The sequence below is a fragment of the Centroberyx affinis genome, unplaced genomic scaffold, assembly GCF_046629955.1.
Source record: "Centroberyx affinis isolate AG114_WGS23_722 - 3 ecotype Tasmania unplaced genomic scaffold, CSIRO-AGI_Caff_v1 ptg002757l_1, whole genome shotgun sequence".
Classification (NCBI taxonomy): domain Eukaryota; kingdom Metazoa; phylum Chordata; class Actinopteri; order Beryciformes; family Berycidae; genus Centroberyx; species Centroberyx affinis.
This window is the reverse complement of record NW_027280918.1, coordinates 141,186-159,184: the sequence shown is the minus strand read 5'-3', so window position 1 is coordinate 159,184 and position 17,999 is coordinate 141,186. Positions and strand designations below refer to the sequence as shown.

Sequence of the window (17,999 nt, the reverse complement as noted above, 5' to 3'; positions counted from 1 at the left end):
CAGATCATATTTGAAAATTGTAAAGATTAAGCGTAGATGTAGACTGATGCCAGTTGATTGTACCGGATGTATCTGGAATCAAGACATTTTAAGTGTAGTGGGAGTTTATGGGAGTGGGGTTTGGTTTAATAACCCCCAGTGTGTTTAATGAGACGGTAAATACACACCTACTGACTCCCATAGATAATTATTTGATGATAGATATTGTTTACCACAGTCTGTTTCCACAAAGCATCTCAGTCTTTATGTTGATGTAGAATCACAGATCAAGTCATTCTCGCACAAATCACAATTAAAAGCACAATGTTGTTGTGATTTTAAAGGGGCGCTATTACAGGAATTAAGCTTTTCCTCTATTTATAATCGAATATATTTAATGAAGACACTGTCAAAATGTATTTTACTTCAGTGGTTGAATTTTACATTTTCCAAAATCCATCCTTGTTTACAGGCAGTTTCAGCCTAACTCCAGTCAACGCATCACAACTGGACTTGATCCTGATTGGCTCCCATCACTAAACAATTACTAAAATCCTTCCAATGAGGAAAGTTTGCTCAGCAAGTTTGTCTCATTGTTCCCTACAATGAGATCAGGGGAGCGACTATGGATCATTAGTCTGTCCATTCGTTACGCACAATATCTCAGACGCCACTGATTGGGTTTTTCAAGAAACTTCGGGGAATGATGCATCTCATCGCTCCATTGTGCCGTTTTTAAAATTGCACTGATTTACCTGAGGGGGGCGCTACAGATTGTGATGAAACTTGGGGACATGATGCATCTCACCACTGTTTTACAGCATTTTCAAACACTAATTGGCCCAACAGGGGGGGCGCTACCATTACAGATCAAAACAAGGAGACGTATTGATTCCTGATTGGCTGGACAGGCACTGCATCATCCAATCAGGGTCCAGTATTGTTACTGTTCTGCCTGTGAGGACTTAGTCTTCAAATGAATTTAATAAATACCCTTTTAACTAAACTACATTTATGTGCAAAAAGTCACGAAGAACATTATTCTTATCCTGAGCCATAGTATGTGTGAGAACATGATGGAAACTGAATAATGTGGCACCTTTAACGGCAACACTGATCCTATATCAGCACCATATGAGATACTTTGTGGACGTCGGCCCATAAATCATCTCAGTTCCATGAAATGCGTGGGTGGAATAGTAAAACGTTTTTTCAACAATTAGCGGGTTTTTTTTTCTGTCGATTCATAAATATGAAGATAAACGCCAGCTTTTATGTGAAAAGGCTGCGCTGTGTGCTTCTGGCAGAGAGGACGGCTAATGGTTCTGCACTTTCTAGAGTATTATTAGAGCGTTGTAAACACAAGCCCGCTTTAAACAAGTGGGTGGCTGCTGAATGGAAGAAGAAAAAATGTATAATGTCAAAGGCGTGGAGAAAAAAAAAAAAAAGTTCCTACTGTAAATTGTTATTTCCTGACTCTCCTGGTTGTCATGGTGATGTCATGACTCATCCACGGTGTACCTGTAGCTATATTGTATTTTACGTTGATGGGATATTGTTTAGATTGTACATTCATGGTTTGCTATGCACAGTTCATCGTTTTTGTTCCGTATTGTACGCCTGTGAGTCCTAAAAATCCACATTACACATCATTTATTTTCGTATGGGAATTTCAAGAATGTCATCAGGAAAGCACAATTTTATTTCTGCACAGCTTTAGTCAGGCTTAGGTGACTGTGTGATCTCCTAAAATGCGATCCTAGCTGCTACTAGTGTAGTACGGTGTTTCTCGTCCAAATCATTTGCATGTTGGTGCATTTTAATGTAAAAAGATCTGGAGCTGTTCACCCTCCCTGGATAGTTAGGTTTAAAATACAAGCGATTCTGTTAGTCTAGTTTAAGTTTATTTATTCGTTGCCTACAATTTCCCTTTTATAACTGTTTTATATGTTTTCATGGAAAGCTGTTTATGTCGTGCGGTTATGTTTTACCTTTATATGTTTTGGTCAAATGCTTTCAAATGAAGGATATGTTTTTGACCTATAAAAAGTATTATGCTTGAAAATAAAACTGCCTGACATCCCTGTGCCTCCTAATGAAAAATCACTATAATATCACTGAGGTTATAGTGACCTTAACAACGACTAAGGGTTTTGTTTGTTTTTGTTTTGATCTCCAGTAGTATCACCATAATATTCCTGACACATTTATGTTATAAAACAGCTTGACCTTTGACCTAAGCTTTAACGGGAGGTGTCAGTCAATTCTTTTATGAAAACTCATTGTTCACAGAAAAACATCAAAAGTAACTTATATAATGATAGACTCCCATTTGTTTGTTTTTCCCCCATGCAGCCCCCAACCTGAGAAGATTTTTGTTCTTAGATATTATTAAATTCACAAGTACATACCTGTCCATTACTGTACAAAATATAAATGATGACTAGCAGTCAAGCTTTTCTTCATATACTTTATTTTCTTTGGAAAGGGGGTATAACCAAGCATTCATATTACATGTTTTTTTTTTTTATTTCATGTTTAAGCTCACCAGACAGCATACATACAAAAAACTATGGAGCTTAAAATTGCAGCATTATCATTTCTAGTTTAATGGCATTTGTTCGTCTTGAAGAGCCTTGAGAGACCAAGGAGTCTTGATGCAGGGGGATAAGGCAGCGAGGTCCGGGAGCAGAGAGAGAGAGAGAGAAAGGGGGGATTTATAATGCGTGATTGTCTCTGAAAAGCAGTTTATCAATCTGCTTTCAGGGCAACTGCAGCATCCAAGACTTTCCCCGTTGGTACCATGTCGGGTCAGTTCTCTGGGAACCAAACTCTGAATTATATTCAAGGCCAAAAGCAAAGCTTACACAGAAAAATACAAGGAAGCGATTTTTCTGACCTGGCAAAAATCTAACACCACCTCACTACTGAGTTTATTTTACAGCGCGGCGTAAAACCCAGCTCAGTGGGAAAGACTGAAGGAAACCTGTTCACTACAAAAACCACTCCTCGGGTTTGGGCTGCGCTCAAGTGCAAAATCAACCGTTTATGTGACTCGCTGTTCGGGATGAAGAGTGCTTTGATATCGTCCTTTTCCTACATTCACTTTATACAGATCCTGTCACTAATGCCCCAGCAACACCAGAGTAAACAACAAGATAGATAGATGGAAAAATAGAAAGGCAAAATACTGATTGCCTCCAGGCTGGGAGATACAGCTGCTACTTCTGCTTGTGAAACCCAAAGCCATCTAATCCAAAAACACATCTTAAATACACGGCTTGTGTGGAACCCAGAACCATATAACAAGAGTTCCACCACAGAGGGTCAAACGCCTCTTTACGTCCCTGAAATATTAATGTTGCCAAGACATTAGCTTCTTGGAAATACTGTAGCATCAGGAGCTAAAGTGTATCCTCCATACAGTAAATATATAATGCTGTAACTCTTTCAATATATGGTTCTGGAAGGAACCAGTAAGGCATGATTTACATTTAGAAGACTGCATACTTACATCAAGCCACAGGGAATGTGTGTTTTTTTTTTTGTGTTTTTTTTCTTTCCGGAAATAAATACAAGAGAGAGCAAAAGGATGGGTTTCCATACAAAAACAGGCTAAAAAGGTAAATCAAGTGTTTGAGACGACTGGAAACCTGCAGTCACCAGCTACACTTTCAGCAACAGTTTTGGTTTCTACTTCACTCTCTAACGTTTCCCCTCTCTCCCCTGTGCTGTAGAAACACCTCCTTTATTTCTTGATCTAAGGCCATTTTCAACATCAACAAAATACAAAACACCTCACACCAAATACCAAAGAAGTCTCATCAGTCCACAGTTCAGCAACACCCCCCTCCTGCCCAGTCCATTCAGGTACAACTTCCCAGGCAAAACACAAGCGAGTTTCCTCCATGTACTGAAAGTATCCAAGCTCTTTATTGCTGCGCATCATCGTTAACAAAGTTTTATGGGGACTTTGTCGTTGCTACAGTGGAAAATTTACACGAGGCTCGAGTCCTCGGGTTCTGCTGTTTGTAGCTGATTGTCTGGAGTTTGGTCTGCATGGAGCGAATGTTACAGTATAGAAGTACAGAGGCTTTGCAGGCAGCTGCGTCACAAATCTCCTAGCAGCCACGTCTGGCGCCATCATGGAGGTCCAGTGGAGAGCTGACTGTACACTTAACAGCTAAATATTTAACAAGGCTAGAAGAAGACAGATACCTGAAAAGGATTATTGTGGTGTGGAAGTTAATTCAGTGATGTTAGCAGTGAAAGTGAGTGGTCCGATATGGCAGTTTGCTTCTAAATGTAGGTTACTGTGACACAGAAAGCTCTCGTCTTTAGCCCTATCCTCTACTATAAAGCACCTCAAGTTGTAGCTTGAGAGGAGTCAGTTCAGTTAAACTGAACAAACTAGCTAGCTAACTAGCCAGCAGGCAGATTTAGTAAAGACACTGATGTTAATGTTAAAATGTCCCAACTAGCCATGGCGAATGCTAGCTTCTACTAGATAAGTTAGCTAGTGCTCAAATCAGATGTGTGACTATTCAGTTCTGTTGAGACGGACAAATTGTACAATTAGAAACACAATCAGCCGTTCACAGCCACTGTGGACCTCCAATATGGCCGCCAGAGGGTGCGTTACGTCATGTGAAAGCCCTCTATACAGGTGGAGAATATAACAGCAGAAGTTTATCTATCTGAGGAGCGCTGCAGAAGTGGGCTGGGATGAAAAGAGGAGGAGAATGGATGAGAGGAGGTGCAGGGGGTGTGGTCTCCTCTCCTCCTTATAGGACAGTGCTCTCAGAGTCCAGGTCAGAGTCTTTGGGAGGAGGCAGGCAGGAGGAAGCCGCTGGCTGCTGGTCCACAGCGAGCTCAGGGACGAAGGCGCGGCTCAACCCTTTGAAAGACATCGCCGGGTCTGGAGAGGAAACACAAGACCAAGGACACACAAGTCACACTCAGCAGACTGTGAAGAACACATGATAAGCCTCTGGTGAAGACTGAGGATGATAACTTTAGTTAAAGCTACACTAGGCAAGATTTTTATGAAAAAACACACCTGTCTTATAAGCCTAATTCACAAAGTGGGGCTGTAATAGAGAAGGGCGTCTCACCCTCACTAAATGAGACGCTGTAGATTCGCCCTGTTTGCCAAAATGAAATTCTGGTGTCAGTATGGTCACTTCTCCCACAGGAAAGGACCATGAACTTAAAAGTGAAATCCAAACTGTCTCCTGGACAGCAGTGAGCAGCGCTCCGTCCAGAGAAAGCTGGACTCACCAACGTTAGATCTTTCCCTTTGGTTTACTTTGGTATATAGGATAAACATTTCTGGGTATTGAAGTTGAGATTTTTCAAACAGTTACCTCTCCCTGCCATTTGGAGCCACCAACATGCAAAGTTGCCTAGTGCAGCTTTAACAAAAGAAAACAAAACAATGTTTCACTAAAACAAAATAAGCTATAATTAAAGATAAGCTATTCATATTCAGACTGTAAAATACTCACTTTTGTAATCAAAACAAGATGCTTTGACAACTGTTTGGTGTTAGTAAGCTATGGCAAACATGTTCCCATGCAAACAGGCATTCACATAAAACATAACATAAATATCCTTAAAAGGCCAACACACTATGTATGCCCACATTTACATGAACAACAGCCAAAAACACAAACTTGCGCAATTTCATCCAGAAGGATGAAAACATTTAAACTGTCTGCAATTATGCCATCCAGTGCAGCAGTGTAATATTTTCCATGGCTGGAACAGCAGGGAGGTTCAGCAGTGAAACAGGAAGGTTTCTGTCACAGTGAGCTTTCTAACAGCAGGTGGGGCTGTTTGGCCAGAGACTGCAGTCATAAGTGAAGTGCAACAAGCAGTGGTGATGAGTGGATAGAAAGTGAAATAACAGAAGGTTATGTTAATCTGAAGTGGGGGTTAAATCAATTATGAATTGATAAATTGTCTGATTTGAAGTCTAGGAATCAATAAGTAATGGAATACTCTGTCTCTATGACAGTGCTAATTTCAGTCCAAGTTCAGGAAATATGATGCTGCATATCCCCAATTTATATTTTAAATCATAGTTTGACAAAGAATAGTCACTCAAAGAGCTAAAACTAATCAATATGTTTCCTAGAATATCTTAATCTGAATGTGTATTTTCCTAGAATAAACAAGATTAACTGCATTAAGGAGAATAAAAAATAGAACCAGGACTGGTAAATTCCTAACAATAATCAACCCCATTTCAGATTGAATTTAAAACAAACAAACAAAGTAATAGTCAATAATCAATCAAGGCAAGGCAGAGAGCATATGCTGTGATTTGGATGCTTTTGTGCATGCAGGCTGTGCGATTCACTCTGAATACACATCAGTACATCATGTTCAGCTGGTACATACCAGAGACAAGACATATCAAGTGACAGACATGCATGTCAGAGTTGAACATGCTTGATACTGGGGCAGTGCTTTTGAAACTCAAAATACTGACAGTACAGACAACGAGACAAACAAAATACGATGTTTCACATTTAAAAACCTATAAAAACCTTGCGAAAATAATCCCACAGAAGCTAAGTGAGCAAATATTTCCATTGATAGTAAAGGGTTTGAAAATGACACTGCGGTTCTATAAATTTTGCAAATGCAGTTAAAATTTGTATTTGGCAATTATAAAAAAAAAAAACACACACAGTCAGTTGCAAACCCTTAAAGTGTTACTGATAAGATGTTTCAATAACTGGGAATGGAAGTTAATGACTGGTGATAAATGATAGCTATAATGGTGTCTGGGTGGCCAGGTGGACGGCAGGCAAAACAAAATGGCCGCGGTGATAAATGATGTTTCAAAAGGCAAACGAAAAGTGCGGGAGCTGCAAATGCAAAGTTCAATCAACAACAAACCTCTCACAAGTGCCTCTTTAACCTGTGGAGGTATTGCAATGCAAGACTATTAGAGAGGAAGCATGTGGAACATATTGAACTACTATTTCAGCAGTGAAATAAATGTACAAAATAGGGATGGGACAAAATATATCCAAATTCAATATATCGCAGTGCAAAAATGTGACGATACGTGTAGTCAAATCAGAAAGGATGCTCACCCATGATCTTGTAAGCAGAGGCACAGATCCCGTTGGTATCGCCGGCCTGTGTGGGCGGCTGGGGCGGCGGGGGGATGTTGGGTCTGTTCCTGGGTTTGGGGACGGGCCGCGGTCGGGGAAGGGAGCCGGACTGGAAGGGAGAGGGGGACGGAGGAGGGGCGGCGCCGGGCCCGTCCTGGGTGGCGGTGGAGGGCGGCGGGGTGTCCGGCGGGGTCGGGGTGTCTGGAGGTGAGGGGTCCGGGCCCGGCTGTTCCCCGGGGGTCTGGCTGAACGATCTGGGCTGGGCCGAGGGGCTGACCTGGGTGGGAGGCTGCGGGGGCGGGTGGCTGGGCGCCTGGATCGGGGGCTGGTTGCTGGAGTGGCGCCTGGGCGTGGCACACGGCTGTGGGGTCGGGGAGGTGGGGGAGGTGGGCGAGTGGCTGGAGAGCGGTCTGGGAGTGGGGCTGAGGGACTGGGAGGAGCCCGAGGAGGGGGGCTGGCTCGTCGGATTACTGGGCTGACTGGGAGGAGGGTTTGTCGGTTTGGGAGGGGCGGGAGCCGGCTTCTTGGTACCTGGGAAGCAGAAGGTGAATCTCTACATCAAGATTTGTAATTGGTGAAAGATAAAAATAATAACATATCAGTTGTTCTATAGTGTCTTTGTGTATGCTGCTTCCATCTGTAAATAACAACAATCCCCATTTGCTTGTCAAGACACATTACTGTATATATTGTACATGGCTCCCACTGTGATCCTGATGTAAAATTCCATGACTTTCCATAACTAATTCGGAGCTCTTCCATGACCTAAACATTGTATTATTTCCTGGTTTGTTAGTTGTGGTCTAAAGGGGTAAACAGTCTGTTTTCCACTACAGTTGGGCCGATCCATCTAATGCAATAAATGTGTGAAACAAGTTAGAAAATACTTTCTGGTATATTCCTGTAAAGTGAACCATTTGTAAAACTAAACTACTACTGCTGCTACTACTACTAATATGAGTAGTAATAAACTTTTCATACAGCACTTTCATAAAAACAATTTACAAAGTGCTTTACAGCCAAACAGAACAATAATAAAAAAAACTGTAGGTAAAGGAGAACAATGGAAACAACATAAGAACAGGTAAGGTAAGAACAATAAAATAATGTCTAAAAAAAAGAATTATACAAAAACGTTTATGAAAAGAGGTCTTTAAAAGAGACTTATAAGATGATCCAGACTTGGCAAACTTTATATTTAGTCATTCCAGAGTTTAGGGGCTCTCACTGCAGTATGTGGACATATTTGCTTGGAAATGTAGGGTGGGGCTAAACCACATACTGTCTTGTAAGTGATCAATAAGAACTTAAAATCAATTATACATTTTATATTGCAGGGAAGCAAAAATCAGAGTAATGTGGTCTATTCTCCTAATGCCTGTTAAGAGCCTGGCAGCTGCGTTCTGAACCAACTGCAGACATGAGAGAGAGAGTGTGTTATGACTGATACCAGACAAGAGTACAATCAAGTGGAAATAAAAGCAGCAATTACCATTTCTAGGTATATAATAGATTTTTTTTTTAAAATGATAAAAATTATTTTAGAGTTCTTTCCCAATTGGAAAAACATAACTGTACACTATGCTCTGAACATTTTTCTGCACGCATGTTACTACCATCAGTAAATCTGCATATTTGCACATCTGGACACATTTCTGTTATTATGCATGTTGTATACTGTATATCTGTACACTAGCACATGTGAATAGGTCACGATGCATACTTGTACATTCATTCAATTCTACAAATATGTCAATGAAGACACTACATCATATATTTGCTGTATTATTTTACTATGTTTGGTTGTTGTAATTACTTGTTATCTTCAGTACTCAGTTAATCTTATTCTCTTATCCTCTGCTGCTGCAATAACCCAATTTCCCCACAGGGATCATTACAGCTTCATCTAATCTAATGAATAATAGCAGCAAACACAGTAATAATACTGGTTTTCAGTTAGGAAGGGGGTATTAACTTGCAGACTCTCTCACCTCTGCGCATCATGTGGGGACTGGGCCCCATGGATCCAGCCCCGGGGGTCCCCATGCCAGCCTGCCCCCCACCTCCGGACCCGTTCCTCTGGACCAGAGGGGTTGGGTTGGAGGTGGAGCCGGCGTCACGTAGCTTTGGGTTGCTGGATAGAGAGGAAAAAAAAGAAAAAAAAAATGCCTGTTAAAACTTCAAGTTTGCTGAAATGCTGGGTAATGATTAGATACAAGCATCCACCAGAGAGAGGGATTTTATTGCAGTTTGGAGCCGTTAAAAGCAGATACAGTGCGTTCTCAACCCGGAAAACTGATCTCCAATGTCAGGCGCTGCAATGAGAAACCTCATACATATAATCTATAATTATGTTTCTGTGTGTCTCTCCTCGATTCACCTTCCCAATACAGTCTGTAGGATCAATAGAATGCTGAACTGAATAGAGTTATCTGTCTGGGGCGCCTCGGTTATGAATGCTGTCCTTTCACTCACTGACTCCCCTTCAATCGTTACATAAGAAGGCACCAATGTCCAGGCCTTCCAAGGCAGTTGAGTCCAGTTGGTCTGAACTTGCTGCTGATTCCAGTGTTTTAGGGAGGAGAGCAGAGGCTTGGGAAGGAGCGAGGCCCTGGGAGTGAGAATGACAGCAGCCATTGTTGTGCTGTGTCAGTGGGCTGTCTGCATAGCTGTAACTGGTGGAGCTGTATGAAAACTTGTGGTATTGCTAGGGAACCACAAGCGGAACAAAAGCGGCCAAATGAAGAGGCTGTGCATGCAAGATACGGGTGAATCGTGGCATTAATAACCGGCTGTGCTTCAAGACGGCAATCAGACGGATCTTATCCGTTCTGAGAGGAGGCGCAGACGTCTCCCCACAATACGAACAAAGAAAGCATATGAATTCATTTCCTCAATCACATGCAGTGGCGTGTCTGTGTAATTCCCCACCAGCAGCAGGCAGGCAGGCAGGCAGGGAGGGAAGCAGCCCTTACCTGATCTCCTCTGTGTGCTGGGCTAGAAGCTGTTGAGCGGCCGCTAGAGCAGCCATACTCTGCGCCAAGCTAGACTGGGAGGCGTCGGGCCCTAAACCCCCTGGTGGGGCTTGGGGCTGGGCCTGGGGCTCGGCCGCGGGTTGGGGGACAGGCCCGGCCCCGTGCCCCGGCCCTGGAGCCTCCACAGGGGGTAAGGGAGGCTGGAAGGCGGGCGAAGTGTGCTGCTTTCTACCTAAGGTGTTACTGCCTCTACGGAGGGTAGAATGGTCCGAGTGCTTGTTAGGGGTGCTATAGGGGGTTAGGAGGTGAAGGAGAAAAAAAGAAAACACCACAGCTCTGATCAGAAACCCAAAGATTAACCCATGTTAGAGAATCACCATAACCCCAAAGCACACAGAGAAAGGTGCGTCAAAACAGTGTTAAAGGATATTACAGCAATTCTATCACTAGAAGCAAGAGAAATGGACCAGAAAGTAAAACTAGAAAAAACAGCAGATTCAGTACCCATATATTACACATGTAAATCTGTTATTGATTTGGTTAGATTAGGCACAATCATTTACAAAGCAATCAGTGGTGTAAGTAATTCTATATTTCAACCATTGATGTCCGTTGTCTCTGTAAGAAGTGTCGGTACAAGGCCTGTTCTTGAATGTGGTGAGGGAGGGAAACCTATGGGGCTCCTGAGGGAGCATAGGAGGTGTCAGTACTGAGCGACTGCAGCTTGGTTACCTGTCTTTGCGCATCGCATCGTTCTCCGGTCCCACCATGCTGCCAGGCCTCTTCCTCTCAATGGTACTACAGTCATAGTCTAGGTGATTGTTGTGGTTGGAAGGAGGCGTGGGCATCGCAAACATGCCAGACACGTTGAACTCCACATCTGCAGAACGACAAGAGAGAATGCAATATTTACCAATACAAACAATGTGGTTTAACTAACACTTGTGCTATTTAGGCTGAGCGCCAACTTGGCTTGATCTAGGAGGAAAAGCGGCTTTTAGTGCTGGAGAGCAGGTTTGTCACTGAGGTTATCAGGAGGGCAGCTGCTTTTGTTGAATTACACAACACCACCAGAAGGTTCAAGAGTGCATTATGGAATTTAGGTATTTTAGGCAACGTTCTCATCCGGAGTGACATATAATAAGTGAGCAGGTAGTGGTGCACAGTCTTGCTCAAGGATACTTTGACAGGACCAAGACTCGTTAGGCAGTTTGTAGTCTGAACCAAAACACAAGGTTTTATGGGTATAATGGGACAGATGTTGACATCTGATAGCCAGCAGTTAGTCATGACTGGAAAGACTACAATAATAACAAAATGAACTGAGGGTAAGAAAGTTAAGCCGCAGCCTCGACTGATGTGTTCTGAACTGATATGAACACCATTCATTCATTAATTTTCTTTAGCCACTTATTTTTATTCAGGGTCACGGGGAGGCTAGAGCCAATCCCAGCATGCCTTGGGCAGCAGACTGGGAAAAACCGGTTGGCAGTTCATCACAGGGGGAACACAGATAGGCAGATAAACACAAACCCTACGGGCAATTTAGAGTCTCCAATCCACCTGACTCCCAGGAGAACATGGGGAGAACCTGTAAACTATGTACGAACACAAGAGAAGGTAAATTGCAGCAAATAGCGCAGACCACTGCATCATAGCTCAGTTAAATGCTGGAATCAGATTTATTTTCACTCCCACCCGCCACCAAAATCTCTAACCTCACGAGATTACAGGTTACCAAAACTCTGTCCAATAAACAAGCTACTTTTGATTCCATGTGACTTTTGTTTACAAGACCTTTCCACTATGGTTCGGAATAAAGAAAACAAACTTTAGGTGTGATCGCATCCCGAGATAAATACAGCGCACAAACTTTGGTGGAACCATTGTAACACAGATTTTTCTACATTGGAGCTTCTACAAAAATCAAATCTAAGGAAAGAGCATAGATCTATTGTGAAAGCTTCCTTTTGTTTTGTCTGTGTGTGACAGACAACTCATTGAGAGGCATCAAACCTTGTAGTTGACCTGCAAAATACAAACCACAGAGGAACCTACCCTCAGGAAAGAACCAGTCGGCGTGCTGGATGATAGGCTCTATGATGGTCACCACGTGCACAGAGGTAGCTGCAGCCATCTCAGCCAGACTCCTGGGTGTACAAACACACACACACACACACACACACACACACAGATGGGCGAAAATGAGATGGTTGCCAACATAATGAGGGCCACTCTAAAATAAACTAAAATAACAGACTATCATCTGAAGAAATCCACTCCACTGCCCTTTCTCTTTGTTTAGACTGGAGTCACGCCTCTCAAAGACGATTACGTTTCCTTTGCTTTATACAGTAGCTAGCAAGTGAATTTTATCCTTCTTCCTCATCACTACTTCCTCTCTTCTTTCTCCCCCTCCCCCTCTGATCCCCTCTTACCCCTCTGTCTTGGCCCAGAGCAGATTTGGTCCCAGGACAATGGCAATGTTGCTGGGAGTCATTTTGTTGACCTCGCTGTCCTGCGCCAGCTTGGCTAGAAACTTCACCAGATACCTGCATGACAACACACACACAGTGAGTAAAGGTGTGGACCCAACTTCACACAATAGACAAAACTGCAGACAAAACACTGCTCTCATGACCCCATTTCTATGGATGGCACCATACAGTCTTGAATAGGGAGCTTCCGTAGTATAAACACAAGATATTCAGTGCTTTCAGGTATGTGGAAGAAGAGTTGAGTAGTGGCTAACCTCAGGTTGGTTTTGTTGTTCTTTGGTAGCTGATCACATACAACCCAGAGAGCCTGAAGCCGCTTGTCTGGATCTGACACACTGGAAAGAGAAAGAGGCAGGCTGAAAGCAGAGCACAGTACAAGTCCAATCTCCAGGTGACTAAATGCACTAAAAATATCTCCTCTCATCTCCTCTCTTTTCTTCCAAGTTGCAGTACAGTGGTTGATCCATTTATGATGCATTTCATCCCTGTTGATAAAGTTATGAGCCTTGCCTGGATGCCTGGATCCATTCGTCATAAAGCTGGAAGGTCATCAGAGGTTCGGGGAGTTCCCTCAGGTAGGACTTCAGCGCTCCTGAAACCACAACGTTTTAAGAATCATCCATGTTGGCAGGCAGCCAAATATCATCTGGAGGTAATATTTCATTCTAAAACTTGTCCGGTACAGTATCAAATGTGGCAGGGAATTTTGGAGTCTATCAGCCCGTTAGCTAGAAGGCAAAAACGTTTCCTGCTTCGCACCCAAAAGCTATACAATCAGGGAAAGAAATTACCTACATTTGGCGGTGGCTGGTAAATTTGTTTCTCTTTCAGCCACTTTGGTAGGTAACCAACTATGATTCTGAAGTCCTATGCTGCTCTAAAATTTTAGGTGGCTTGTAAAATGAAGTGAAAAGTGAAAATGGCTTGACATTTGACAGAACACAAACAGTAAGTTTAAAACATCTTTCAATAAGAGTGATTAATCATTTCCTCGTCAAAGGCGTTTGGATAGATAAACGCTGTTTATGTGGCATGGATGTGTTTGTGTGTGTGTTGAGAGGGATTTCCCATATTATCTTTACTTGCTTTTTGATTTAACAAAAGTCAATACAATACAGATTAGACAGGAGATCCAAGACAGATGCCACTACAAAAAAAAACAAGAATGGTGCTTGTTCGGGACGTACCAGCGACAGCGTGGGGGTCGGAGTAGAACTCTTCCAGTTGTGAAGTGGAACAGTCCAGAGCGGCCTTTAGCTTCTTTAGTTTGGACGCCCCTGCAGCGATCCTGAATAGACCCTGACACACACACACACACACACACACACACGGACAAAGACAAATAAACCACAGGCACATAGCCAACAAACAACAATAAAGACGCATGCAGGCTTTGAATGTGCACACAAGATCCTGTGCCCTCACTCAAAGGCAAAGCTTAGTTTACACACACACACACACACTCTCCTAACACTCCCTCACAGACAGACTCTTATACAAATACACTACGTTCACTCACCCTCCCGGCTGCACATAACGAGACCTTAAAAAACATTAACGGGCGAACAAACACACCCGCTACTCACAGCACAGCAAGCCCTTTATTTTCACACAAAAACAAAGCCTGTCTTCGCACCATAATGACACAGACTGGACTCACCAGGGAATGAATGGGGCGACAAATAATGTTGTGTGCAATCAACACTTGCAGTCTTTCACTCTCTCTCTCACTCTCTCTCTCTCTCACACACACACACATGCACACACACACACGCACACACACACGCACACATCTGATTTATGGACAGGAGACAAGTAGATTCCATTGTATTCTAAATTTGTTGTGGGGAGGGGACGTCACATAAACATATCATAAATCGCCATTGCAGCATAATGGCTGACATTCTCTCTGGATGTGGGAATAGCATTACGGAAATCAAAGCAGGATTTTCCCCTGTTTACTGTCCATCTGTCCGCCCACCTCCTTGAGTCTGAAGATATTCATGTGAACAGACAATTTCAAGCTTGGTTTCAATTATGTTGATGGCTGCCGCGGCTGCATCTGACTTTCAGCGAGCTATACCAGTGCCTTACAACTTATATGGAAGGACAAAGAAACCAAACCAAGCCAAACTAAACTAAACCAAACCAGACCAGACCAAAATCAAGTTGTAAATTGGAGCAACAACAAGGTCTTGTTGGTTGCTTTCAAATACTGTAGAGGGAGCTGGTTTGGCGGCAGATTTGTAGACACTCCTGAATCATGTTTGACTGCCAGTATAACTCTTTATCAATTACATTTGAACCTCAGCTTCACAACATCCTCTCCATCTCAGACAGAGCTCAGACCGACAGACTGTTGCTGAACAGAGTCGGAGAAACTGATGGAATCAGCAGAATCGTACGTCTGTCAGGATGAGACTATGACAAGGACCACAGGATGAAGGGCACAAGGCTTTTTAAAGTATTTTTAGTCAGCCTAGCTTTCCACTGTAAAAAAAAAAATGTTTTCCACCAATTGTGTTGCATTTTTGGCAACATTTTGCAGATATTTAGAAACAGATTTAAATAGTGTTATCAAAGAAAAAACAATAAGTAAAAATAAGTCATATTAGTAAAATAAAATAAAGCAAAAAGGAAAAAAAACTTGGTACACTTAAGCATAAAATTTGCACTCTTGTGAGATTACAAGCTAAATCTAGTTTCTATAAATCATTGGGCTGTTTTGTTACTGCACACACCTCACAGGAGGAGGAGGAGGAGGAGGAGGAGGATCCATATCAGTTCTGCTCCACTCATTCATCACTCCTTCCACCTTTCCATCCATCACATCATCACATAACACTATGGATAAGACCGGTTTCCCTTTACTCCTCCTGTCTAATCTCTCAATCCCTTTAAACTCCTCTCCCTACATCCCTCCCCTCCCCCCGTTGCTCTCTCTCTTAATCTCTACAGTTACCTCTTCCTTCATGCCGGTCTCCAGCAGCATCATGACACAGGCCTCTATGGGCAGGGCGATCTCTCTGCTGCTCCTCTTCAGGTGTTCATCCAACCCTGTGCCAAACGCTGGTTTCTCCGTCCACGAGTCTAGACACAGAGGGAGAGATTAGTGGAGGGGAGAGAGAGAGAAGAAAGGGAGGATAGCCACTGAAATGGTGTTTTTTACGACTGTGATTTCATTCGCATCGTTTCAAATCTGGAAAGACTTGAAATAAGCCTTGTAATAAGGCATTAACTGTGGCACGTTATGCGTATGATCCGTCTGTCATGCTGGTATGCAGTAAGAGAGCTAGTGCTGGCTAGGATTCAGGGAAAGTGGGCCTGGTGCTAGTCTGGATGGCAGATTTCTGGGTCAACAGCTCTCCCTCGGGCCGGTCCTCACTCCCCCTGCAGGGTGCTGTCAAATAATAACCACATGCTTCCAGCCAGCGGGAGTGACAAGACTGTTCACTTTTCTTTCTTATGTGTGCATGTGTGTGTGTGTGTGTGTGAGCTCATGTCCAAGTGAAGGGAGTGAGGGGGAGACTGCAAAGCCCAGGTGGGTGTGATGTGAGAAGGGTGGGTGTGTGAGTGTGGAGTACGTGAGTCATCGCCACATGCTGGGAGACCAGGCTTGTCTGGTTTAGACCACATGTGTTTACTGCAGAAAAACAAGCCCCGAGAACAAGACACGACTTTACGACCACAAAGAGAGAGAGAGAGAGAGACGAAAAACGGAGCGGGTGAGCAACGAGACATTAGGTGGGTGAAAGAGAAAAGTATATAATTGTGGCATGGAAAGCCAAGGAGCCAAAACAAAAGATTATTCCTTGATGTTCTGTTTGAGGCGAATATCTGCGGCTCATTTGTGGCATTCAAGCAAACACTGCGACAAAGAAAGATTGGGGCAGCACTAGCCTAGAGGTTAGAAAAACAGATTTGTGTTGTGACCGAAAGATGGTTCAAATCCTGAAAGGTAACTGGTTCAAATCCTCAGGCCAGCTGGAAACCAACAGTGGAACAGTGTGGTTGTACTCAGCAGCTCCAAGTGAATGTGTGTGAACTGAAGCAAGGTGTTGCTGAAAAAGAGCATATGTTCTCCGTCGTCTTTCCCAGGATAATTAACGTGGGGAATAAAAAAAGATAATCAAGTGTAAAACTGGCTAGTACTATAATGCCACAACCAGCACCAACCACTTTTTCATTAAATAGGACACAGCTAATAATTTTCTCTGATGAGTGAAAGCCCAGAACATAATAACCTCCGTCTCCGGGTGTTATTGATGGACAAGAGTTCCTGTTCCTGCCATGCTCAGTTAAACCTTTATGGACTTGGAGGAGGGGGCGGGGTTTGGGCATTCAGCGTCATCCAGGATTCAGGGGGACATGGTATATATATTTTGGGGACCCTAAACAACGCTGGAACCAAGCAAAAATAGGAGTAGAAGAAGAAAGGGGTTAGGAAATAAAATGGTCCAGTGTGGTGTGCTGCACGCTAGTACCTTGTTGTAAAATTATTTTAGGGGGGGGGGGGGGGGGGGGGGGCTTCATGGCAGACTGTGCTGTCCTGTTTTGGGGGAAAATGCGTGTATGTGTGTGTGTGTGTAAGTAAAGGTATGTTTGTGCGTACTGTACCTTGTTGATCCTGGATGGTTGGCAAGACACTCTCCAGAACAGTGAGAGATTTTCTGTGGTAATCAGCTTGAGCTTCTAAGAGCTAGAAACAGAACAAAACAGAGGGAGAGAGAAAGAGAGAGAGAGAGAGAGAGAGAGAGAGAGAGAGAGAGAGAGAGAGAGAGAGAGAGAGAGAGAGAGAGAGAGAGAGAGAGAGAGAGGGGGGAAGGGGGAGGGTTGAACGAGAGAAGCAGTAAAAGACATGACAGCAAAGTAAATAAAATAGTTGGCCAATTCTCTGTTCCCCAGTTAATCTGCAGCTGTGAAAATTCCCACGGAATGGCATGCAAACGCACTCACCATTACGTAGTAGCAGGCATAGTCCCCTTCTTTTGAGAAGAAATTGTACATGTCTGCAGCAAGTTGATCCTGCACAAGAAATACAGCTAATTAAATTGGGAAAGGAATGAAGGATGAAAAGGAATTCCATTTCGAAGCGACAGAATGCCTCACTGTCTCACTGACAAACGAGGGGGGAAAGTGTAGTGTTGCTGCAGTCTACCATTAACAGTCTATTAAGGATCTCGTCTGCCTCCATTACACAGTGACATCTATCAAATGAATGGGTGTTCCAGGTAGCAGGAGGGTGGGCGTTAGCGGTCAGCTAAGCCACTGGGCCGCGCACACAGTGAGTCATAAATCCTCCTGTTGTTGGCCGGACTCGACGAGCCCCGGAGGGAGAGCTGGTGAACGGGAAACACGAGGCTCTAAGCTTCCTGGACAGAAAGCCTGACACATCACGCAACACTACACACACACAC

At 43.4% G+C, this 17,999-nt stretch overlaps 1 protein-coding gene across 3 annotated transcripts in view; it reads right to left on the bottom strand.

The window, feature by feature from the left end:
* Nucleotides 1-2,462: 2,462 nt before the first annotated feature.
* Nucleotides 2,463-17,999, bottom strand: part of arhgap17a (Rho GTPase activating protein 17a) — a 33,491-nt gene continuing 17,954 nt past the window's right edge. Inside the window, exons 9-22 of one of the 3 annotated variants that reach the window (XM_071535724.1) lie at nt 17,539-17,607; nt 17,200-17,281; nt 15,545-15,672; nt 13,770-13,881; nt 13,093-13,174; nt 12,837-12,917; nt 12,523-12,636; nt 12,143-12,234; nt 10,817-10,964; nt 10,085-10,372; nt 9,101-9,243; nt 7,089-7,640; nt 6,889-6,910; nt 4,776-4,897 (exon numbers count right to left, since the gene is read on the bottom strand). In XM_071535724.1, coding sequence (XP_071391825.1) covers nt 6,906-6,910; nt 7,089-7,640; nt 9,101-9,243; nt 10,085-10,372; nt 10,817-10,964; nt 12,143-12,234; nt 12,523-12,636; nt 12,837-12,917; nt 13,093-13,174; nt 13,770-13,881; nt 15,545-15,672; nt 17,200-17,281; nt 17,539-17,607 — 1,896 coding nt within the window. In that variant the 3' untranslated portion in view covers nt 4,776-4,897; nt 6,889-6,905. Of the gene's footprint in view, nt 4,898-6,888; nt 6,911-7,088; nt 7,641-9,100; nt 9,244-10,084; nt 10,373-10,816; nt 10,965-12,142; nt 12,235-12,522; nt 12,637-12,836; nt 12,918-13,092; nt 13,175-13,769; nt 13,882-15,544; nt 15,673-17,199; nt 17,282-17,538; nt 17,608-17,999 lie in introns of all 3 variants that reach the window. The other 2 variants (XM_071535723.1, XM_071535725.1) reach the window with 2 other exon arrangements.